The sequence below is a fragment of the Ooceraea biroi genome, chromosome 3 (assembly GCF_003672135.1).
Source record: "Ooceraea biroi isolate clonal line C1 chromosome 3, Obir_v5.4, whole genome shotgun sequence".
NCBI classification, from domain to species: Eukaryota; Metazoa; Arthropoda; class Insecta; order Hymenoptera; family Formicidae; genus Ooceraea; species Ooceraea biroi.
The window spans coordinates 4,114,997-4,137,911 of NC_039508.1; the positions used below are offsets into that span (position 1 = coordinate 4,114,997).

A 22,915-nucleotide genomic window follows, 5' to 3' on the forward strand; every position below is an offset into this window, starting at 1 on the left:
CTAGGGACATTCAACTATCTATTGTATATTTTATATTCAAAACGTTTCATAAAACAATATATTTTATTATAATCTACTTTCAATATAAATTCCTGACATTGTTTGAAAGAAGCAACTAAATATATTAAAATCATGTGCTTTAAAAAGTAAAATAGGTTATTATTCTTATACATACTAATATAAACATAATCTTTCAAGTATATTTTATACTTTATCATGAGTAATTGATATTTATTTTCAAAAAATTTCTAATACAGTTTTATCATTTTGCCATTTTCCAAAGTGAGATTTCTTTTTTAGCTTTACCTTTATGAAGAATTCAGTAACTTATTTTTTTGATGAAATATTGCCTGGCAACACTGTTCTTGTTGAATACAGGTATATGCCACTGGTCAAAGTCCAACAATTCGTGCACGCAGGTCTGCTACAATTTCATCTTTTGCGAGGCACTGTGCTGACGTATCCCAAACTCAATTAAAAAAAAAGGAAAAAGTGTCAATATTATATTTCATACAAAATGTTTCCTGCTCTTAAAAATTGTCTGGTGGTGAAACATGGAGCCCTTAATTATGGTACGAAAAGTAATCTGCTTGTTTTGCAATTTATTAAATATTACGTTTAACTGAGAAGTTGCTCGATTAATTGGTACAAAGTCCATATGAATTTGTACGAATATATTGTACAAGTATATTTATATCCAACTTAAATGATTATTTCGCAATGTCTGAAGCTATATAATTAGATCACTTTTATTGCATACTTTGATTTGTGCTGCTGTAATTGTAATATTTGTAATTGATATGGCAAGTTGTATATCTATATGTATACATCTATATATAAAGAAATGTTGTAATATTTAACTTTGTCTGACTTGATGATGTGTTAACGTGGTACGATTTCATTCTATTTTTTATATCCAATCTAGTGGACATTCTTAGCCGTTACTCTGCAATTTCCATAAACAAGGCATACTCTACGAAAAGCAATCCTGGCTCCCAGAATATCGTATTTATCGATGGGGTACGGACTCCGTTTCTACAGTCTGGAACTCAGTACAAAAATCTCCTGGCATACGATCTTGCAAGACATTCGTTGGTGTAAGTTACACAGTCATTGCCTGCTGATAAGTTATCAGAAACACAACAGTTATAAAATCTGCAAAACAATTGCTTTCAAAATAGTTTTATTTCTTTATTTTTATTCCATTTTATTATTTTTATAACATTGCTCTCTAATTATAAGATTAATTATAATAATAATAATAATTATTAATAAAAATTAATCTACTTCAGGAGCTTGCAAAAGAAGGTTGGATTCCCTAAGGAAATAATCGATTACATCGTGTACGGTACGGTAATGCAAGAAGTGCGAACTTCCAATATCGGAAGGGAAGCTGCTCTAGCTGCGGGATATAGCGAACACACTCCCGCGCATACAGTAACAATGGCGTGCATCAGTAGTAATCAGGCTATCACTACTGGAATGGGTTTAATCGCCTGTGGTGTTTACGACGCAATTATAGCAGGAGGTGTTGAGTTCATGTCGGATGTTCCGATCAGGCATAGCCGACGCATGAGATCTTTGATGTTACAAGCGAACAAGGCTAAAACCCTGGCGAACAAGTTGACTCTCTTGACCAGCATCAGACCGTCTTATTTCATGCCAGATGTAAGTTCATGCAATTCTTTTCCCTTAAGAAAATTCAACAGAAAGTTGACGAGTGACAGAAATATTACATTTATATTTCTGCAGCTACCAGCTGTGGCCGAGTTTTCGACCGGCGAGACTATGGGACACAGTGGGGATCGTTTGGCGGCAGCGTTCGGCGTGACGCGCAAGGAACAAGACGACTACGCATTGCGCTCTCATACGCTAGCCGCGCGAGCCCAACAGCAGGGCTTGCTGTCGGACGTGATGCCTTACAAAGGTTCATTAGTGGTTTCATTAATTTGATATTTAATTAGCATATTCATCTGTCTCATCGTACTCTTTTTTTTCTTCTTTTGCGCCGTAGTACCGAACGTTGATCAAGTCGTGGACAGAGACAATGGTATTCGCGTATCTACGGAGGAGCAGTTGGCCAAGTTGAAGCCCGCATTCGTCAAGCCTTACGGAACGGTCACCGCGGCCAATGCATCCTTCTTGACCGATGGTGCATCCGCGGCGTTAATAATGAGCGAGGAGAAGGCTCTGCGACTTGGCTTGAAGCCCAAGGCGTACCTGCGAACCTTCACCTACGTGTCTCAAGATCCGGTCGATCAGCTGCTTCTGGGACCGTCGTACGCTATACCAAAAGTAAATGATTGCTATTAATATTTAATCAGTGAAATTTCGTTATGTACGAAGTGATAAAATGTGCGTAAATGATGTATTGCAGGTTTTGGACAAGTCGAAATTGGGCTTGAAGGACATAGGAGTGTGGGAGATACACGAAGCGTTTGCCGGACAGATCTGCGCTAATCTGAAAGCACTGGATTCCGATTTGTTTGCGCAAAAGTTCTTGAACAGGAGTTCCAAGGTCGGCATACCGGATCTGAACAAATGGAACGCATGGGGTGGGTCTCTGTCGATCGGCCATCCGTTCGCCGCGACTGGAGTCAGATTAGCGACGCACACCGCCAATCGCCTCATCAAGGAGGATCAGCAATTTGGGCTTATAGCTGCGTGCGCCGCTGGCGGACAAGTAAGGCAAAAATTTATGCACTGATAATTTCTAACTGTTTAAATCACTTTTAACATTTTATATAAATTGATTATGATTGATTAGTTTTGTATGACGTTTCTATTTTTTTTTTTATTAAACAGGGAGTCGGTATGCTCATGGAGCGGTATCCTGATGCAAAACTCTGACTTGGTTCTTAGAGAAGTGTGATATTTAGGAAATATTTTTCTATCGAGAGAATACGAATACGTTTAGAAATATCGCCGGTTTTTGTAAAAACATTTTCTATCCTATATATATATATATATATATATCGTGTATTTACAGTGGACATTAAATTGTACAAAATTGTCTGTGACATCATGGGGTATATTTTCTCCTTCTACTCCAGCGAGGTGTGCAAAAAAGAGGGTAGCATATTCGCGTTCAAGTGTCGCCTCACACTCGCGTCGAATATGTTCTTTATGTCTTGGCAACCTTGTAACGCACGTTGCTTGAGAGTTTCCAAGCGCGACAGGTGCAACCTCTGCCCTGCCCCGTGTGCTATCACTATCAAGCCGCTGCCGTCTATCTCCACGTCGCTGTTCGTGCCTAGCAGCGCGACGACGGACAGGGTAACTCCCGGCGAGCATTCTTCCACGAAGTTCGCGTCCAGTACTCCCATCGCTAGCGTTTTGTCCTCGTCCTCCGTCGACGGCGTGTTGATGAGAGTTACGGTACAACCTATCGCGTAATTCTGTAAACAGAAATTTAACTCGCTTGTAACAGAGCTTTGTGTCTTGCGCCAAGTTTAGAGAGGCAGAAACGAGTTTTATTCTCGTGTGCCAACCTTGATCGGAATTCCAGCGTCGATCAACGCAAGCGTCGCTGCGTTCACGGACGCGCAGTAATCACTGCCATCGACCTGCAAGATTTCTACGAAGACGTCGATTTGGGAACGTGGATACAACTCCAAGTGTATTATGGCCTCCATGGAGTGCCGCAACTGAGCTGACCTCTCCTGGGACTTCCAATCACCCCTAGGTCTTCGTTTCCGTTCGCCGGAGGAGAAGCTAAATACAGCCATACTGTACTGACAGTTCACGAGAGCCTTCGTGCTGCCTCTCGAGGCACTACTTCTTGGCTAAACCGTGTATGAAAAAGTACGTACAAGTATTATACACAGTATGCAGAGCAGCTTAAGATAAATGTTTACTTTGAAAGAACAGATATTTAAAAAAAGGAAACAAAATATAACAGATCGATTCTCGTTGTCCATTGCACTGACATTTTTAACAAATAATTTTTAAATCGACATAATTTGTATTATAAAATATATGCTTGTTTGTATTGATCCCGTTAATTTAATGTCAAGTAATGTTAATTAAAAGTGACATAACAAATATGATAATTAAAGTATTTTGCACAATAACTAGCAGGAAATATCTCATAATAATTCGTACCTGATGAGGACCGTACACCGCGGCTAAAACTTTCGTGTTGCCGTGTTCTATGTATGCACTGCCATCGGCTTGCCCGAACACCCCCATCCGCGTGCGAATTTGTCTTAATTCTAACGCTCGTCTGCCGTCCGCGCGCAATCCACCCTGACCGTCTTCTTGATTCGGTTCCATCACGTCTTTCTCATTAATGTTTCAATTAACAACAACCTATGTTTAATTTAACCTCTAAGTACACATTTGTTACATTGAAATGTACGACGTGAGGTTATCTGTCAGGCTCGTATATCGCAGTTAGTCCCTAGATCTCTAGTCCCTAGATTGATGCTGTATCTATTTCCTATTTGCTGTCATTCCGCGCAAGCGCGTAAGATCAAATCCAAAGGACAACTGCCCATATATGTCAATCGTTTTTGTCAACATAAAATTCAAAGTATTGTGTATATATGTCGAAGCATGAAGAGGGTTAAAGTCGTACTTGACAGGCCGAACCGTCTGTTCGAGATCTGGCTGGAGGAATGGAGAAACGAAGCGGTCCTCCGGAATTCCGAATTACGCCATCACTTCGCGAAAGCCTTGGATTCGCTGAAGAGGTACCCGTTGCCCTTGGAGTCCGGCAAAGAATGCATAATCCTGCAACACTTCGGCACGAAACTGTGCTCGATGCTGGACAGAAAATTAAAAGAACACAGGGGGCAGCAATCCGCTCGGGCAGTTGACACTCGCCTTCCTGAATCTGCCGACAATGAGGAACGCGTGACCGTGTCGAGGAAGCAACCTGCAAAAGGGGATAAGTTCGTTGAGACGCAGGAGAAAACGCTAGTAGCCAGGCAAGCTAGAAACGCCAAGAAGACCGCATCGAAGAGACTGGTAAATGCTGATGAAATTACGTCAAACGAGACTGACAGGCAAATTTACTTAGAACCTGATACTTTTGATGTTATATTGTTGGTGGATACCCAAGAAACTTGTGGGTGAGTTGATTTATTGATCAATTAATTTAGTGTTAATTCTAGGTAAATCTTATCAGCGTGAAATACATTTCAGTGGCAAAACGAAGCCTCAGCATGATGCTACGCTTGTGGAACTGACACAACTTGGTGTGCTCTTCGAGGTACGTCACTTGAAGATCGGTGATTTTGCGTGGATCGCTAGAAGTAGAAGAAGAACTAATGATGAATTGGTAATACCATATATAGTGGAAAGAAAACGGATGGATGATTTAAGCGCAAGTATTATAGATGGGAGATTTCATGAACAAAAGGTACTTTAACAGCGCAATTATTTGTTTTGGAATTAATTCCTTGGTCTCCCATATGATCATATATTATGTTTAAGTATAAGTCCTCAATTTTTCAATGTTTCAGTTTCGATTGAAGCTATCTGGCATCGAGAATCTCATGTATATAGTAGAGAGTATCGATAAAAACTCCCGATTTTCCATACCGCTTCCATCCTTGTTGCAAGCTTCTGTAAACTGTCTGGTGCAAGATGGTTTTACTGTGCAATACACGAGGAATCATAAGGATTCTATATTGTACCTGTCATGCTTAACTAAAAACTTAATCGAACTTTACAGGGTATGTAAAAAGATATTGTGTGATTATATAAATTTTTATGCAATGTAACTTATTTATGCAACATTTTCTATAATAAGTATCAAAATTTCATCGTAGGGTAAGAAACTCGTTGGGTGCAAGAAAGAACACCTCACGCGAACAGATACTTCAGATGACACGATGCGTCTCATGGGATTCAACGAGTTCAATAAAGCATCTTCTAAGCAGAGAGTACGTATTAAACATTTTTCTTACACGTAATGTGTAATAAAAATATTTAAGATAATAAATATTGGAAAGTAAGTAAAAGCTTATCCATTTTCTTTTCAGACATTTAAGGTGAGTGAGATGTTCATTCGCCAGCTATTGCAACTAAAGGGCATGTCCATCGACAAAGCAGCGGCGATTGTAGAGCGTTACGCTACGCCGCAAAATCTTATTACAGCTTTGCAAAGTGCCGATAAAAACGGAGAGCAGTTATTGGCAGGCATACAAGTCGGCGACAAGAAACGACAACTGGGGCCCGCAATTAGTAGAACCATTTATCAGCTTTACACAATGAATGATCTGAGTTGACCTCAATAAAGATTTTTAGATATATACCCATGACGGAATTATAGATTTTATACTCTTTATTTTTATTTATTCAATTTAATTATTTAGTTTTATATCTAATATTGCAACATGTGAGCTGTTTAATGAACAATGAAATAAGAGATAAATGAAAGAAAGATAAAGGATAAATGCAATAAAATAAGAGATGTGAGAGTATTTTTGGTAAGATAGAATATTCTTCATGAATGTTGGAAACTCTTTTGCTGCCACATGTGATTCGCGAACAAAACAAGTGTTTAACTTGCAGATGAAGGATTTATTAAATGGAATTAAAGATTATTAGGAACGCATAAAAAGAGACAACACAATAAATTTTGTGTATCAGATAACGGGATCGAACGTCTATATATGTTATTAAAGAATATCTTTTTTATTTTTTATTCTTTACGTTTATTCATATACGTTTTATTCACAGTCAGATAAAATCGATAATTACGACTGGTTGCATAGATACATCGACTCATTGCTGAAGAGAACGGAATATTGTGAGATAAGACACTGAAGCTTTCACAACCTTTAAAGAAATAAAATGGTCATCCAAACAAATTACAATAAAAATTGAAAATAACAGCGCAATTTTTTACTTACGGCAGCAAAGCTTTCGATGGATAAAATCATGATTTTGCCGGCAGTTATTTTGCATGGTTTCATCGTTCTATTCATGATTAAGAGAAGAAGTTTTTGACATCTTTTCGAAGTATAATACCAATTAGCTCTGCAACTATTACTCAAGAAAGATTAATTAGGATTAAAACAATTAGCGAGAATTAACATTTATTTAACATTTTGAAGTTGTATTTACTATATCTTTATTTTGCCAGTTAAAAATAGTTTTACAAGAGACAATAAAACATATTTTACTTGCTGCGTGCATGCACGTTAGACAAGATATCTGATAAATAATAATAAACCTGCTCTTGAGAGAGTAGAGCTTAATAAACTGAACAAAAAAGTCCTTTATCGTTTTGCAGATTTTAAAATTATTGAGATATTAATAAAAAATACTTGCAAATGGACACACGTTTGGTGCCAGCAGCGAATGCCGCATGGCAACGAAGAGTAATGGCGGTGTGACCTCGAATAAGGGTCGAGCCATGTCATACTCTTCGTTGCTGACACATCTAACACGTACACCTGAGGGCCTGGTTGGTCGAAAGTTTCGACTCGAAACGTGTGCTTATTCGCAAATCCTTTCTGACTAATATCTCAATAATGATTGATCGATGACAAACAAATTAATGAAAATCAAACTACTATAGATACGTAATTATTTAAGATTATGTAACTAATGATTGTATAACTAACGCCAAAAGAAATGAATAAGGGTATGCTAGAAATTTTAATTTATCTTAGAGCTTCTTCAATAATGCAGCAAAGTATTGATAAGATTCTAATAATTACAAATGTGTTTTTAAAATGAATTTATGCTCTTACATAGATTCATATGGAAGAACACTGTAATCCAAGAGAAATTGAGCCTGCCAAAAATGTAGAAAGAGATGAAGAAGTTGTGCAATGTAGACAGTAAGGGGTGCCACGATATCCTTCGCTGTCTTATTTATATTCATCAACACCTGTACAAATTCAACTACTTTTATAACTTCGTATAATCCCCAATTGTTTTAATTATCTTGTATAATAATATGATTAAAGATGTTGATATTTAGATCTAGACTAGGTGAAAATCTTCATCCAGTAGGATACTACTACTTATAAAATACTACTTATACAATATAAAATAATATATAATAAGATATATAAAATAAAGTATATACAAAATTTTATACTAACTTGTATACCGACTAAACTACCAGCTATCATATTTATATTGGCAGAGACCAGATATATTTTCGTGTAGATTATTTCGATAAATTCCGCGAATCTGCGAAATAGTAACATTCAACGTTTATAAATATAATTATACGTAAAGTGTTCCAATTTAAGTCGCGATAATGAGGTATACGTGGAATCTATATCTAGTTATTTTTTTTATATATGCATTGTTAGGATAAACTTTATTTTTTAACTTTCAATTTTGTATACAATACAGTGCAGATATTTATTTTTATTCATATTAGAGATTATAAAACTTTTACACGTACTGTATTATATGAAGATGTCTACGTAAACAATTCAAGGTTTTGTTATAGTTATCATCGTCTATCTTATCTGGATTCAAATCGAAATTAATATCATTATTTTTGCCGATGTTTTCCAGCATATGTCTACAAAATCGCTAAAATGATGTGTCTGACAAGTTCGTAATATTGTGATCATAAGCTATCAATAACATGTAATATTCCTTATTACAATTCTATATTTGTGTGTCCGTTTAATCGGATCATTCTTACCCAATAACTGAGAACATTCCGCAAGCATGCTGGATCAGAGTATAATATAAGCTGTCGGCAACGATTGAGGCTACACAATGACCGCCTATCCCTCCGTAGCAATGCAATGCTATCAGATATAGATATTGGTTGAAGTGTTGGCCGTATTCCACGTGGAATGGTAGCTTCGACGCTGACGGTATGGTGGATTTTGTTGTTATATTCAAGGTAGCATCATTAATCAATGTGTACATGATCGGTTTCAGTATAAAAAGGCCCACTGTCGTATGCATCATAACTAAAACAACAAAACAAACAAAATAACAAAAATATATATCTTTTAAAAAGCAAGTGAGGAAAATTAATCTCTTTTACGCGTAACAATTTTATTATACAATTATACAAAATCTTATAATTCTTAAAAAACAGATTGCAAAAGATGACATGCAAAAAATGTATGTATTTGCTTTCTATATTTTTACTATGCGCGTACCAGTGAAAAACAGTGATGTATAGTATCCATATTTAGCGTGCCGCTGTAGAATAGCTCTTTCTGTATCTGTCTTTAATGATAGCCAGTCCTTTTCCATGATATTAAAACACATTTTTACCTACACATAAATGCGTTCTTATATGTATTCTATTATACTAACGAAATTAAAATAACAAAAATCAGAAGCGCAACTGCTGACAGTCCTCACTTACTTTGTCACTGTTTAACATGACGATCGCAATCTTAAAGCTGCATAATATGCTGACACATATCGACGGCATACACTCGAATATGTCATCCAAAGTGGTTGGTAGAATTAAGAGGAATAGAGACTATGTTAGAATATCAGTATTGATAAAACGATGCGAATCGCAAAATCGATATTTGTATTTCGACACTTTCGCAAAAGAAGTTTTTAAGAATTTTTAAATAGACATTTAATGAAGTTTATGAATAGTTATGTATCAGTACGTTTTTTCAAGGTTTTTATTGTTAAAAGAAAGGTAGAGTGTACGATTAATTGCTTTGTATCATGCAATGGATAATCTGTAGAAATGTTCTTTTTCTCGGTAAATAGTAAACGTTGAAGTCTGACGTATATAAATATATACATATACATATACATATATATATATATATATATATATGCATGTACCTGGGGTATAAGAATAGTGAAGCCGAACGCGAACCAAAACGCGAAACGTACGTATCTGACACGAGGTTTGTGGTATGGCCATATCCCTGTTATAATAAGGTATAATTTAAGAACAATGTAGTGTCGACTTTGCCACATGTCTTTTGCGTCAGTCATACTGCACAATGGCAGCAAGACTGTGAAGTATTAACGATTCCTTGTGAACGTTAGTACTGCGTACATCGTCCGACCAGTTGCAGAAGTTTACTCATAGATTCCTTTTGAAGCCTTTTGAATTTAAAGATATATAATTCTTTTGAATTTAAAGATATATAATTTTCAAATATAACACTAGGAAATATAATTATTTATCTATAGCCAATTCGATTCCGCGTCTTTGAAGTTTCTTTAGAATGTTTTCCTTATTTCAGTTTATTTCAGTGTTGCATTATATGTTGTCCATTAGTTTTCAAGTGTGATACTTCGCAAATGTATATTGAATAGTTTTGTTAATTGTATTCTTAAAAGAAGTAAAATATGAAAAGTAAATTATGAAAATTATTTTTATGTCTTTTTTGCAACGCAAAAATGGCACCAGATCTTGAGATTGCTCGCTCACTCGCGCTGAAATTATTATTTATTTAAATTAAATGTAGATATAAATTTTAGGATTTTGCTAATAAACTGGAAAGCGTAACCAGAAACTGAACCAGAGCAGATTTCGACAGCAAACATGATATTGACATGAGCGATATTACAGCTAAATAATTATGTAGCACTGCCGGGTACAAGGAATGATTCGGTTTCTCGCCATATTCCATTTGAATTGGCAATCTCCAGTCTCTCACTAGAAATGATATCGTTGCGATCGAAAGATCTTCCATAACACAAGCGATTTAGATATGAAAAGAACTCCCAGAAACTGCATAAAAACTGGAAATCGATAAATGTAAATTGTGCTTCGTAAAACTGTACGACGCTTGCAATCAGTAGCGCTTGCCATACATTGAACGAGTTGAATTGTAATCGCAGTCATGAAAATTCGTACTTGAACAATTAAGGCTATTACTTTTCAAGAGAAATAATGATGTTTTTTCTGCTGACGTGGTTATTACACTTTTGGATTATAGTGAATAAAATTAAACTTGTTGACACAAAATCTTTTAGTATATATTTATAGTACATTTGACGATTTTATTAATCGGTTTGCGAAATTATCATAACATAAAGATTTTTCAGGTTTGCACTTTTAAGATATGTTTATGCAAATGTCAATGAAAGGAACGTAGTACTGCGAAATAAGATATTGATGTCTTCAAGACCTTTGTAAAAATAACATCCTTATTGTAAAATTACTGTTACATTCGTAGTAGACTGCGCAATCACAGACAATAAGAACACAAAACACAAGATAGTAATTATATTTGACTTACCACTCCAAAACTTTCAATAGATAAAGTTATCACCTTGCCAGCGGTTAGTCTGCAGGGCAATATAGTTCTATTCATGATTAAGAGTAAGACTTTTCTGCATCTCTCCGAGGTATAATACCAATTTGCCCTACAACTATAACAAAATGTGATTAATATGCTTAAATGAAGACAAAACTGAAAAACTCGCTTTTGCAATTTTTAAATATTGTTTGCAATCGAACAACAAATTCTGGAAAATGATAAGTTTAAAAAAAAAAGACTTGGAAAACTTTGATTTCTTACATCGATTCGTATGGAATAGTGCTATAGTCCAATAAATATTGTGCCTGCCAAAATTGTAAAAAAAGATGAGTAAGTTGAGCAATATAAATAGCGAGAGGCGCTATTATATCTTTTGTATCGTTCAAATTTATCAACACCTGAAACATATCTTTTCTTTTTAACGTTTCTTACGTTTTCTATTGCAAAATAAGATATATAAAAATTAATACATGCCTGTATACCGCATATACTGCCACCAATCATATTTAAGCTAATGCTGACCAGGAATATATTTGTAAACGTAGACTCGATCAATTCTGCGAATCTGCAATAAAAAATTGAACTTAAAAATATCTTTATTAAAAATATAATACAGAAATAAGAAAATAAAGTATATATATATATCATTATATGATCGAACACGCACTCTATTACGTGCAGATGCCTACGTAAACATCCCAGAGCTTTACGGTAATCAGAATCTGTCGTTTTGTCTGGTTTCAGATTGAAATCGGCATTGCTATTCTGGCCGATACGTTCCAGCGAATGTCTGCAAACCGCTAAAATGATAAAGGCCTTTGGCAAATTATATTTCTGGAGTATATTAAAGGCGAAATCATCGACTTTATTTTTTAAAGGAAAATCGAAACGGAAGATATACAGTATCCGTACGTTGCCTTGTTTGTGATGTTCACTTGTTATTAGCTTTCAAAGCTGATCGTTTTTTATTGTGATGTTCTTACCCGACAATTGAAAACATCCCGCAGGCATGTTGAATTAAGGTGTAATACATGGTGTCAACCGCGACTGTGGCAGTCACATGAGAGAACACTGTCATGTAACAATGGACTAGAATCGGGTAGAAATGCTGGTCTATCGTGTGGCCATATTCCACACGAAAAGGTAATTTCGTTACAGCTAATCTGGTCGAATTCGAAGTGTCCTCTATCAGTATCAGCACGATCGACTTCAGCATATAGAGGAACCCCGTCAATTGCATGAAAACTAGAAATACCGGTATGTATTTCGCTAATTTGATGATCTTTGCCGATTTCTTTAAGTCACAGGAAAAATTGTCTAGTGACTTTAATTTATTCTTTATCGAAAATTTCTTATCCGAATTTCTACTCTTCTATATGACGCACCTGCGTAAAATATCGTTAAGTATTGCCCGTATATAGCGTGTCGTTGTAGAATAGCCTTTTCACTGTCCGTCAGTGACAACCAATCGTCTTCTATTGTTTTCAGACAAGCCTTTATCTATACCACAGACATAGTAAGAATAGACCAAGCGTATTCTCTATTTGGCAGTAAAGATCAAGTAGAAAAGGACAGAAAGCAAGTCTGTTGTAGCTTTCTCTCTCTAACAAAAGAAGAGTGGGATGTAACAGAAAGAGAAAGATACTCCGTTACTTACTTTCTTAGTATTTACCATTATACTCGCTAATTTAAAGCTGAATATTATTGTGATCAATACCGTTGGCATGCATTCAAACAAATCGTCACGATCTGTCATCGCGATACTCATGTATAGTAACTGCGTAAAAATCAATGCTGTAAAATACTTATAGTGATAATAATTAATACACTCTAAAACATTTAACATTAGAAGTTCCGATTAAAAGCTCCGATTAAAATTGGTTGATGCTGATGTTCCAAAATTGCTAAGTTGAATAATCGTTTAATTTTTAATTCAGTTTTGATGAATTTTGAATAAATTTAGTTAATTACTTTTTGCTGTTTATTATTTTAACTTTCAATATTCGTATTAAATATATAAAAAAAATACGTATTTTGCATGGAAAGTTTTATAAAGAATAATCAAACTATAGCTTTTTTTTAAAGACAAAATTTTGCTCTTCTTTATATATAATAGTTTCGTATGTACCTGTGGTAAAAGAATACTCGAGCACACTGTAAATACAGGCACGAAGCGCAAGCACCTATTGCGAATCGGATGATATGGCCATAGTCCGGCTAAAGTCATGTAGAATCGGGGAACCGTATAATACCGACTTTGCCACACGTCTTTTCGTTCAATCATTTTTAAGTACTAAGAAGTACTAAGAATGTATGCTTTGTGAATGTTTGCTAAGCGAAACGTGGAGGCATTATTAACAATTCTTTGTGTTGTGTTCTTCATGCGATAGATAGCCGTAATTTTGTCATCATGGACATCAAGTGCGCAATTATTTGCACACATTGCATCCCTTTCATTGTCCCTCTTCTTCGTAACAGTAAATTACGTGATTGAACCTTTCATAATACAGGAATAGTGTATTCTGTCACTCCATTGATTTGCTAATTCAATGCATAATGATACGTGCATTCGATAATATAGTGTCTGCCTCGCGCGTGTAATACAAAGTTCTCGTTCGTATAATACAAAGTTATCGTAAAGGTAAAAAACGAGAAAGAAGATAATAACGAATAAGAATAAAAATATATAATGCAGTACAAAGTATAATTCGATGAGACTCGAAATTTTATATACACGATTAATATATCATTGTGTGTGTAAAATTAATATTCAAAGTAGTTGTGTAATTTAATAGACTAACATAAAGATGTAATAATAATAACAATAATAATATAGATATATTATTATAGATTTTATACTTTTTTTATTTATTTATTCAATTTAATTATTTATTTTTATATCTAATATTGCAACATGTGAGCTGTTTAATGAACAATGAAATAAGAGGTAAATGAAAGAAAATAAGAGATGCAAGAGTATTTTTGATAAGGTAGAATATTCTTCATGAATATTAGAAACTCTTTTGCTGCCATATGTGATTCGCAAAACAAAACGAGTGTTTAACTTGCAGATGAAGGATTTATTAAATGGAATTAAAGATGATTAAGAACGCATAAATAAAAAGAGACAAGTAACACAATAAATTTCGTGTATCTTCTTTCGTGTATCAGATTAGGGGATCAAACTTCTATATGTTATTAAAGAAATATCTTTTTTATTCTTTATATACGTTTTATTACAGTTAGATAAAATCAATAATTACAACTGGTTGCACAAATACATTGACTCATTTCTGAAGAGAACGGAATATTGTGAGATAAGACACTGAACCTTTCACAACCTTTAAAGAAATAAAATGGTCCATCCAACCAAATCACAATACAAATTGAAAAGAACAAAGACAAGACAAAAGATATCGTTGCGATCGAAAGATCTTCCATAACGCAAGCGATTTAGATATGAGAAGAACTCCCAGAAACTGCATAAAAACTGGAATTCGATAAATGTAAATTGTCCTTCGTAAAACTATACGACGCTCGCAATCAGTAGCGCTTGCCATACATTGAACGAGTTGAATTGTAATCGCAGTCATGAAAATTCGTACTTGAACAATTAAGGCTATTACTTTTCAAGAGAAATAATGATGTTTTTTCTGCTGACGTGGTTATTACACTTTTGGATTATAGTGAATAAAATTAAACTTGTTGACACAAAATCTTTTAGTATATATTTATAGTACATTTGACGATTTTATTAATCGGTTTGCGAAATTATCATAACATAAAGATTTTTCAGGTTTGCACTTTTAAGATATGTTTATGCAAATATCACTGGAAAGAACGTAGTACCATGAAATAAGATATTGATGTCTTCAAGACCTTTGTAAAAATAATATCCTCATTGTAAAATTATTGTTACATTCGTTGCAGACTTCGCAATCACAGACAATAAGAGCACAAAACACAAGATAGTAATTATACTTGACTTACCACTCCAAAACTTTCAATAGATAAAGTTACCAGCTTGCCAGCAGTTATTCTGCATGGCAATATAGTCCTAATCATGATTAAAAGTAAGATTTTTCTGCATCTCTCCGAGGTATAATACCAATTTACCCTACAACTATAACAATATGTGATTAATATGCTTAAATGAAGACAAAACTGAAAAACTCGCTTTTGCAATTTCTAAATATTGTTTGCAATCAAACAACAAACTCTGGATAATAAGTTTAAAAAAAAAGACTTGGAAAAATTTGATTTCTTACATCGATTCGTACGGAATAGTGCTACAGTCCAATAAATATTGTGCCTGCCAAAATTGTAAAAAAAGATGGACAAGTTGAGCAATATAGCGAGAGATAGCAACATAGATAGTAAAAGGTGCTGTTTTATCCTTTGTATCGTTTAAATGTATCAACACCTGAAACACGTGTTTCCTTTTTAATGTTTCTTATGTTTTCTATTGCAGAATAAGATATACAAAAATTAATACATGCCTGCATACCGCATATACTGCCACCAATCATATTTAAGCTAATGCTGACCAGGAATATATTTGTAAACGTAGACTCGATCAATTCCGCTAATCTGCAATAAAGAACTGGACTTAAAAATATTATTAAAAATATAATACAGAAATAAGAAAATAAAGTATATATATATCATTATATGATCGAACACGCACTCTATTACGTGCAAATGCCTACGTAAACATCCCAGAGCTTTACGGTAATCAGAATCTGTCGTTTTGTCTGGTTTCAGATTGAAATCGGCGTTGCTATTCTGGCTGATACGTTCCAGCGATTGTCTGCAAACCGCTAAATGATAAAGGTCTTTGGCAAATTATATTTCTGGAGTATATTAAAGAAGCGAAATCATCGAATTTATTTAAAGGAAAATCGAAACGGAAGATACACAGTATCCGTACGTTGCCTTGTTTGTGATGTTCACTTGTTATTAGCTTTCAAAGCTGATCGTTTTTTATTGTGATGTTCTTACCCGACAATTGAAAACATCCCGCAGGCATGTTGAATTAAGGTGTAATACAAGGTGTCAGCCGCGATTGTGACACACACATGAAAGAACATTGTCATGCAACAATGGACTAGAATCGGGTAGAAATGCTGGTCTATCTTGTGGCCATATTCCACACGATAAGGTAATTTCGTTAGAGCTGATCTGGTCGAATTCGAAGTGTGGTCTATCAGCACGATCGACTTCAGCATATAGAGGAACCCCGTCAATTGCATGTAAACTGGAAATACCGGTATGTATGGTATTTATTTCGCCAATTTGATGATCTTTGACGATTTCTTTAAGTCACAGGAAAAATTGTCTAGTGACTATTTAATTTATTCTTTATCGAAAATTTCTTATCAGAATTTCTACTCTTCTATATGACGCACCTGCGTAAGATATTGTTAAGTATTGCCCGTATATAGCATGTCGTTGTAGAATAGCCTTTTCAGTATCCGTCAGTGACAACCAATCGTCTTCTATTGTCTTCAGACAAGCCTTTATCTATACCACAGACATAGTAAGATTAGACCGAGCATATTCTCTATTTGGTAGTGAGGATCAGGTAGAAATGGACAGAAAGCAGGTCTCTTGTAGCTTTCTCTTTCTGTCAAAAGAGGTGTGGGATGTAACAGAAAGAGAAAGATACACGGCATTTACTTTGCGTCTCTTTCTACCTTAGCTTTGGTTTTAGCAGGTTCAGCCTTACGCTTGGTCTATTCTTATTATGCCTATGATCTACACAAATACACACTCGTGCTGTGCGCTTTTCACGTTATCAATGATGGTTACTAAGTTTACTACTAATAATATTTAAATAATATACAACCCCTTTACTTACTTTCTTAGTATTTACCATTATCATCGCTAATTTTAAGCTGAATATTATTGTGAAGGCTATCGGTGGCATGCATTCAAACAAGTCGTCAGTATCTGTCATCGTACTTATGTATAGGAACTGCGTAAAAATCAATGCTGTAAAATACTTATAGTGATAATAATTAATACACTCTAAAACATTTAACATTAGAAGTTCCGATTAAAAGCTCCGATTAAAATTGATTGATGCTGATGTTCCAAAATTGCTAAGTTGAATAATCGTTTAATTTTTAATTCAGTTTTGATGAATTTTGAATAAATTTAGTTAATTACTTTTTGCTGTTTATTATTTTAACTTTCAATATTCGTATTAAATATATAAAAAAAATACGTATTTTGCATGGAAAGTTTTATAAAGAATAATCAAACTATAGCTTTTTTTTAAAGACAAAATTTTGCTCTTCTTTATATATAATAGTTTCGTATGTACCTGTGGTAAAAGAATACTCGAGCATAGTATAAATATAGGCACAAAGCGCAAACACCTATTGAGAATCGGATGATATGGCCATAGTCCTGTTAAAGTCATGAAAAATCGGGGAACCATATAATACCAACTTTGCCACACGTCTTTTCGTTCAATCATTTTTAAGTACTAAGAAGTACTAAGAATGCATGCTTTGTGAATGTTCGCTAAGCGAAACGTGAAGGCATTATTAACAATTCTTTTTGGTGTATTTTTCATGAGATAGATAGCCGTAATTTTGTCATCATGGACATGAAATGCGCAATTATTTGCATACAGTGCAACCCTTTCATTTTTTTTCCCTTTGTTCCTCTTCTTCATAACAGTAAAGTTATACGTGATTGAACCTTTCATAATACAGGAATAGTGTATTCTGTCATTGATTTGCTAATTCAATGCATAATGATACGTGCATTCGATGATACAGGCTGCGTTTGCGCAGCGTATTTTCGTGCTGTTAGCATCAGTCTATCTTTGTTCTATATTGAATGAGTAATAAAGCTAGCCTGACGCTGATAGCGTGCTCCTCGAACGCAGCCATAGTGTCTGCCTCGCGCATGTTCGTATAATACTGTAAGAGTGACGAGAGAAAAATGTACGGAGCGCGGATAGCCGAGGTCGGAAATTGAACCCGAGTCATTCGCTTGCCGGGCGACTGCTCTAGTCCACTAACAAGGAAGGTATCCCATGTGCCCCTTTCCGATTTTAATGAAACTTGATGGATTTGTAGAGGGGATCAAAATATTCGATCCGTGTTTTTTTATCAGCAGCCAATCATGTTTAAGAGATGAAATCAACCCTCGAAAATTGACCAAATTTTCGTTTTTCGGCTATAACTAGTATTTTTTGTATGCAAAACAGTTAAGTTTTATACTGGTAAATAGCTTTCGAAATTCTGTACATTTTGTATATTTACAAAATTGCGCTATCATGCTTCGTTCAGAAGTTATAGCAGAAAAACGAAAATTTGGTCGATTTTCGAGGGTTGATTTCACCCCTTAAACATGTTTGGTTGCTGATAAAAAAACACGGATCGAATATTTTGATCCCCTCTACAAATCCACCAAGTTTCATTAAAATCGGAGAGGGACACTTGGGATACCTTCCTTGTAAGCTACCCCGAACTCCCGCTTACCGACATTTCTCCTCGTCCTCTTATGTCTAGGATGGTAAACTCCGCGATCGGTCGCTTACAATACAAAGTTATCGTAAAGGTAAAAAACGAAAGAGAAAATAATAACGAATAATAATTAATTCGGTGTATTTTTTAAAGAAATTAAACAATTTATTTATAGAAAAGTGAAATATATTTTAATCCTTGGAATATGCGCTATTATTTTCGATGATTTTCCTCCAATTTTCGGACTCATCGATCTCCTCTCGAGAAAAAGGTAGCAACTTTGAGTCGATAAAGTTGTCAATGCTTTCTTGAACTTCTTCTACTGTTTTGAAGTGCGTATCATTCAGATGATATTGAAGAGACTGGAACAGGTGGTAATCCAATGGGGTTAAGTTCGGTGAACGCCATATGAAGGGAAACTTCCAAGCAAAAGGACAAAAGACGTCTTTTGTTTCTTTTACGACATATGGCCGAGTCATGCTGCAGAATGACTTACCTAGTTTTGTGATCAGTAGATGGGTTTTTCCACTTTATTTCATCATTCAAATGAGTTGCTGTTGATAACAATCTGAATTAATTAAGCCTGATCGAATTCTAGTAATTATATTTATAATATATCATACCCTTAAAATCCTACGAAACGCACAATAATACCTTTTTGGCATGAATATTGTTAAATCACCTCTTCGAAACCTCTAATACTCCTAATAAATTACTTTTTACAAGTTTTATGCGTCACTGCACCTTTCCCCAAAGCTAAACAAATCATATCCGTGGCTTAGGCAGCAGTTTTCTTCGATTGAAGTGCCAAAAGAATGCAGTGACTAATATGTTGCTTTACGGACATTATTGTGTTCACTATCGTTTTGTAAATGTTATTTCCTTTGCCAAAATATATAGCATTTTTTAAATGTTAAGATTGGCATTTTAAAATTCCAAAACGGCAGAAAAATATTTAAATTTTAAATAAAGTTATAATTACTTCAACGAATTAATTTGTACACTTAATAGATGTGAATTTGCAAAGAATGCATCACACACATCTAAAATAAAAATGTTATGATTATTTTGCAGATTGCTTATTATGGATTTAAGAAAAAATTTACTTACTGATAGTGACTGCAGTCTTGATTTTGTAATCTTGATCTTTCTCAAATATCTTGGAACATAACATGGAATAAAATCTTTATTTTTTATACGCGACTTTATTTCCATGATATCTCTATAATAACAATTCATCGTCGGTCACCGATAACGGAGTTCAATCGATATGATGTTAATCGATATGATGTCCGGTCGCTCCTTGCGACAGTCTTCAGAGATATGAAATAATGATGCGAGACATCTTGAAAGCTTTAAATGTTCAATGACATAATCACATATTCTATCTATTTATATATTTTATTATTTTCCGACTGAAATATGTATCGCTTGATCTCGCGCCGCGCTCTGTGCTTTTGTGCAATATACTCGGCAGAATACGGTCTTAACGGAATATTAAAGGACTCTATAGACCGGACGACAGAAACATTGCTCTGGCGGCGAATATTTATAATATAAATTTTTCTTCAGTGCAATAAAGTCACGCACATGGATTTCTTTGATACGCGCTGCTTCAGAATTAACAAGCTCTTTCTGTCTTTCGTAGGCCTATGGCCGTTCCAAACGGCATTTATGAAATTTCTGACTCTGTCATTCTCCATATTCGGTGTTACGATAATGTGTGTGCCGCAGGTAGTTCTCTAGATAAATAACTTAATCATCAAAAAAGAAAAAAGATAGATATATTAACAGAAAGATAAAATTCGTTGAACATATCCCGATCCAGATAATAGTTGTATTCTTTCTGTGTCACAGAAGTATTCAACTAGACACGAGTTTTAGCCAAATATAGTGCGAAATGTCAGCAACATAAACTGATTATTTATTGTTAGATTGTATATTTGCTCAAACACACGGACGATCTGGATAATGTGTTTGAACTGATGCCAACCACATCAGGCACAGTGATATGTGTCATGAAAATCATCAGCTTGACTCGCAATTCTGGCAAGGTAAACTTGATTGTAATTTCGAGATCGTGAACTTAGTTTATAAATACCACTTGCTTCAGTTTAAGATGCTTTTGCAACAGACGCATGAGGACTGGCGTAATCTACTATCAAGCCAAGAAACGCAGATTTTAACACGTTATAGTGAGAACGGTCGAAAGTTCACGTTGGCATATTCAAGTATGAATCCAATCTAATAACACAAATGATTAAATAGTGAAGAATATATTGTTAAAAAGTTTTATTCTTTGAATAAGTAATACGCAATAAATTGAAAGGAAACTGCTAAAGTAATCAGAAATCATTGTAACTTCAGTGTAAATAACTTATTAATTTATAGAACCATATTACTTTGTACAATAAAGGTTTGGTAATATTATTTCTTTACCTAAGAAATAAGAAAAAATATATAAAAATTTCTCTATTTAGTTTGCATAATCGGATTCGTGTTCTGCTATGCTTTGCTGCCTCTCGCCGGACCTGTACTTGATATCATCTCGCCTTTAAATGGAACGAGACCAAGAAAGATGCCGCATCCAGCGGAATATTTTATAAATCAAGAGAAGTATTATTACGTACTTTTGCTGAACACATATGTCGGTTACGTTGCATGCGTTTCGATAGCGGTTGCCGCCGACACTATGTACGTCTTGTTGGTGGAACATATTTGTGGAATGTACGGCGTACTGTGGTAAGAATTGTCAATTTTCTTGTCAATTTCTTCTTCACCAGATAGACTTCAGAAATTTTCCAAATTTCCAAGAATTCCAAAAAAAGTTTCTTACCTTTTTTATCCTTATCCTTTTGTTTTAAAATTATTTTTAATAATTTTAAAATTTAAAAAGATCACAAACTTATAAATTTATGAACAATTACAAACTTGATTAGATGTTTAGCGTAATCAGATATTAATTTATATTTGTTGCAGCCATCGACTAGAAAATTTAACGCATGATGAAATACAATGGGTCGACGATGATTACATACACGGACACGACGAAATTGGTCGACGTATGCGATGTTGCATCCAACTACACGAAAGAATAAGATTGTGAGTTGTCAAATGTTTCAAGCGTAGTTAGTGCAGTTTCTACTTAAACATATCTATAACTAAAATTTTATTTGGCTCTCATATAGATGATAATATTTATCAATTCAGATTCATTGAAATGATGGAATCTACTTTCGCGTTGTTCCTCCTGTTCGATGTTGGATTGGGATTTATATTGCACACTTCTTCATGTGTATTGGTAAGTGTAACATACCTTTAATTGTTATTTTAACTCCAAACTGTGACTCAACATGAATTGTTTTTGCATAATTGTTGATCATTATTAAACATTTTCTGAGAATCACAGATATCTTTTACAGATCGTGGTTAGAATGGGCCGATCATCTGAGATTCTGCGGTACGTATCTCTCGTAGCACTGCAAAGCTGCCGATTATTTTTCAACAGTTGGGCCGGACAAGAAGTGGCTGATCATAGCACTGGAATTTCGATAGCAGCGTAAGATAAAATCATTGAGAAATCATTGAGAAATCTTTGCGAAGAAAAGCTATTTATTCTTCCAGCTATAATGGAACATGGTACAACGCGCCCACAGAGGTACAAAAATTGCTAATACTGCTAATCGCGAGAAGCCAAAAAGCTTCCCGAATCACTATTGCAAAGTTGTACGTCATCAACCTGGAAGGATTTAGCATGGTAATTATGTGGAAATGATGTGTAATATTAAAATCGGAAAATCGTAATCGTATCATAATTATTAGAATAACGTACATTATGTATTACATGTAGTCAATACTTTTTAAGGTAATGAGAACATCGATCTCATATTGCACGGTAATGATCTCGCTACGCGAAACATCAGAAAGTATGTAAGACTTTTTTATAGATTACACGCACTTTGTTTACGTAGTTCTATACGTAGTCGTAGATCAAGAACTCAGGTACGAGCACTGTGCAAATATATATAATACTATAAAATATATTTGTGATGAATATAGAGAAAAACAATTGTATAAAATAAGAAATAAAATATATTTTTACTTACGTCATATCATATATATAATCATATAGTTGTTCCCACGTCCAAATGTGTTCATCATACTTGGACTTCGCTTATAATTAGGTATCTACCAAAACATCGATATTTTATTACATTTCTCATAGACTTTTTTTCCATCGAAGGA

The 22,915-nt window shown here is 34.6% G+C and overlaps 6 protein-coding genes and 1 long non-coding RNA gene across 13 annotated transcripts; 3 read left to right on the forward strand and 4 right to left on the reverse strand.

Annotated features, from left to right (window-relative positions):
* Positions 1 to 370: 370 nt before the first annotated feature.
* Positions 371 to 3,011, forward strand: LOC105285723 (trifunctional enzyme subunit beta, mitochondrial). Its single transcript, XM_011350141.3, has 7 exons — positions 371 to 572; positions 926 to 1,097; positions 1,293 to 1,668; positions 1,753 to 1,927; positions 2,015 to 2,295; positions 2,378 to 2,683; positions 2,806 to 3,011. The coding sequence occupies exons 1-7, from the start codon at positions 518 to 520 to the stop codon at positions 2,848 to 2,850; spliced, it is 1,410 nt and encodes a 469-aa protein (XP_011348443.2). The 5' UTR covers positions 371 to 517; the 3' UTR covers positions 2,851 to 3,011.
* On the reverse strand, positions 3,011 to 4,381 carry LOC105285695 (exosome complex component RRP41). The gene is made up of 3 exons (XM_011350068.2): positions 4,105 to 4,381; positions 3,492 to 3,785; positions 3,011 to 3,398 (listed from the first exon to the last, which is right to left on the reverse strand). The coding sequence occupies exons 1-3, from the start codon at positions 4,273 to 4,275 to the stop codon at positions 3,045 to 3,047; spliced, it is 819 nt and encodes a 272-aa protein (XP_011348370.2). The 5' UTR covers positions 4,276 to 4,381; the 3' UTR covers positions 3,011 to 3,044.
* Positions 4,382 to 4,484: 103 nt separating this feature from the next.
* Positions 4,485 to 6,266, forward strand: LOC105285696 (crossover junction endonuclease MUS81). 2 transcript variants are annotated; one of them, XM_011350070.3, is made up of 6 exons: positions 4,485 to 5,075; positions 5,149 to 5,365; positions 5,469 to 5,681; positions 5,778 to 5,891; positions 5,991 to 5,999; positions 6,106 to 6,266. In XM_011350070.3, the coding sequence occupies exons 1-6, from the start codon at positions 4,558 to 4,560 to the stop codon at positions 6,220 to 6,222; spliced, it is 1,188 nt and encodes a 395-aa protein (XP_011348372.2). In that variant the 5' UTR covers positions 4,485 to 4,557; the 3' UTR covers positions 6,223 to 6,266. The 2 variants fall into 2 exon arrangements, with proteins under 2 accessions (XP_011348372.2, XP_011348371.2); XM_011350069.3 differs by having other exon boundaries at positions 4,489 to 5,075; positions 5,991 to 6,266.
* Positions 6,267 to 6,625: 359 nt separating this feature from the next.
* Positions 6,626 to 14,005, reverse strand: LOC105285697. The gene is made up of 18 exons (XM_026968458.1): positions 13,315 to 14,005; positions 12,844 to 12,990; positions 12,572 to 12,686; positions 12,170 to 12,431; positions 11,854 to 11,976; positions 11,661 to 11,751; positions 11,448 to 11,584; positions 11,166 to 11,298; positions 10,503 to 10,665; positions 9,754 to 9,929; positions 9,311 to 9,430; positions 9,099 to 9,216; positions 8,627 to 8,903; positions 8,378 to 8,500; positions 8,067 to 8,157; positions 7,710 to 7,849; positions 6,864 to 6,996; positions 6,626 to 6,789 (listed from the first exon to the last, which is right to left on the reverse strand). The coding sequence occupies exons 1-18, from the start codon at positions 13,468 to 13,470 to the stop codon at positions 6,736 to 6,738; spliced, it is 2,559 nt and encodes an 852-aa protein (XP_026824259.1). The 5' UTR covers positions 13,471 to 14,005; the 3' UTR covers positions 6,626 to 6,735.
* An 883-nt stretch (positions 14,006 to 14,888) lies between these two features.
* Positions 14,889 to 18,253, reverse strand: LOC105285699 (odorant receptor 13a). Of its 3 annotated transcripts, none has more exons than XM_026968339.1 (9): positions 17,515 to 18,253; positions 17,047 to 17,190; positions 16,595 to 16,709; positions 16,188 to 16,443; positions 15,874 to 15,996; positions 15,686 to 15,776; positions 15,455 to 15,609; positions 15,177 to 15,309; positions 14,889 to 15,017 (listed from the first exon to the last, which is right to left on the reverse strand). In XM_026968339.1, the coding sequence occupies exons 1-9, from the start codon at positions 17,668 to 17,670 to the stop codon at positions 15,015 to 15,017; spliced, it is 1,176 nt and encodes a 391-aa protein (XP_026824140.1). In that variant the 5' UTR covers positions 17,671 to 18,253; the 3' UTR covers positions 14,889 to 15,014. The 3 variants fall into 3 exon arrangements, with proteins under 3 accessions (XP_026824140.1, XP_026824138.1, XP_026824139.1); XM_026968337.1 differs by having other exon boundaries at positions 14,889 to 15,065; positions 17,515 to 18,252; XM_026968338.1 differs by having other exon boundaries at positions 14,889 to 15,065; positions 17,047 to 17,163; positions 17,515 to 17,670.
* On the forward strand, positions 16,336 to 22,760 carry LOC113561646 (odorant receptor Or2-like). Of its 4 annotated transcripts, none has more exons than XM_026968343.1 (9): positions 16,336 to 16,455; positions 20,605 to 20,724; positions 20,784 to 20,901; positions 21,151 to 21,412; positions 21,650 to 21,772; positions 21,881 to 21,971; positions 22,093 to 22,229; positions 22,295 to 22,427; positions 22,521 to 22,760. In XM_026968343.1, exons 2-9 carry the CDS (start codon positions 20,656 to 20,658, stop codon positions 22,602 to 22,604), a joined length of 1,017 nt encoding a protein of 338 aa, XP_026824144.1. In that variant the 5' UTR covers positions 16,336 to 16,455; positions 20,605 to 20,655; the 3' UTR covers positions 22,605 to 22,760. The 4 variants fall into 4 exon arrangements, with proteins under 4 accessions (XP_026824144.1, XP_026824143.1, XP_026824141.1 ...); XM_026968342.1 differs by lacking the exon at positions 16,336 to 16,455 and adding an exon at positions 18,609 to 18,764 and having other exon boundaries at positions 20,528 to 20,724; XM_026968340.1 differs by lacking the exon at positions 16,336 to 16,455 and adding an exon at positions 20,237 to 20,404.
* Positions 18,814 to 20,353, reverse strand: LOC113561649. Its single transcript, XR_003406336.1, has 5 exons — positions 20,261 to 20,353; positions 19,781 to 20,023; positions 19,325 to 19,713; positions 19,167 to 19,224; positions 18,814 to 19,032 (listed from the first exon to the last, which is right to left on the reverse strand). It is a non-coding gene; the product is annotated as an uncharacterized LOC113561649 (long non-coding RNA).
* Positions 22,761 to 22,915: the final 155 nt, after the last annotated feature.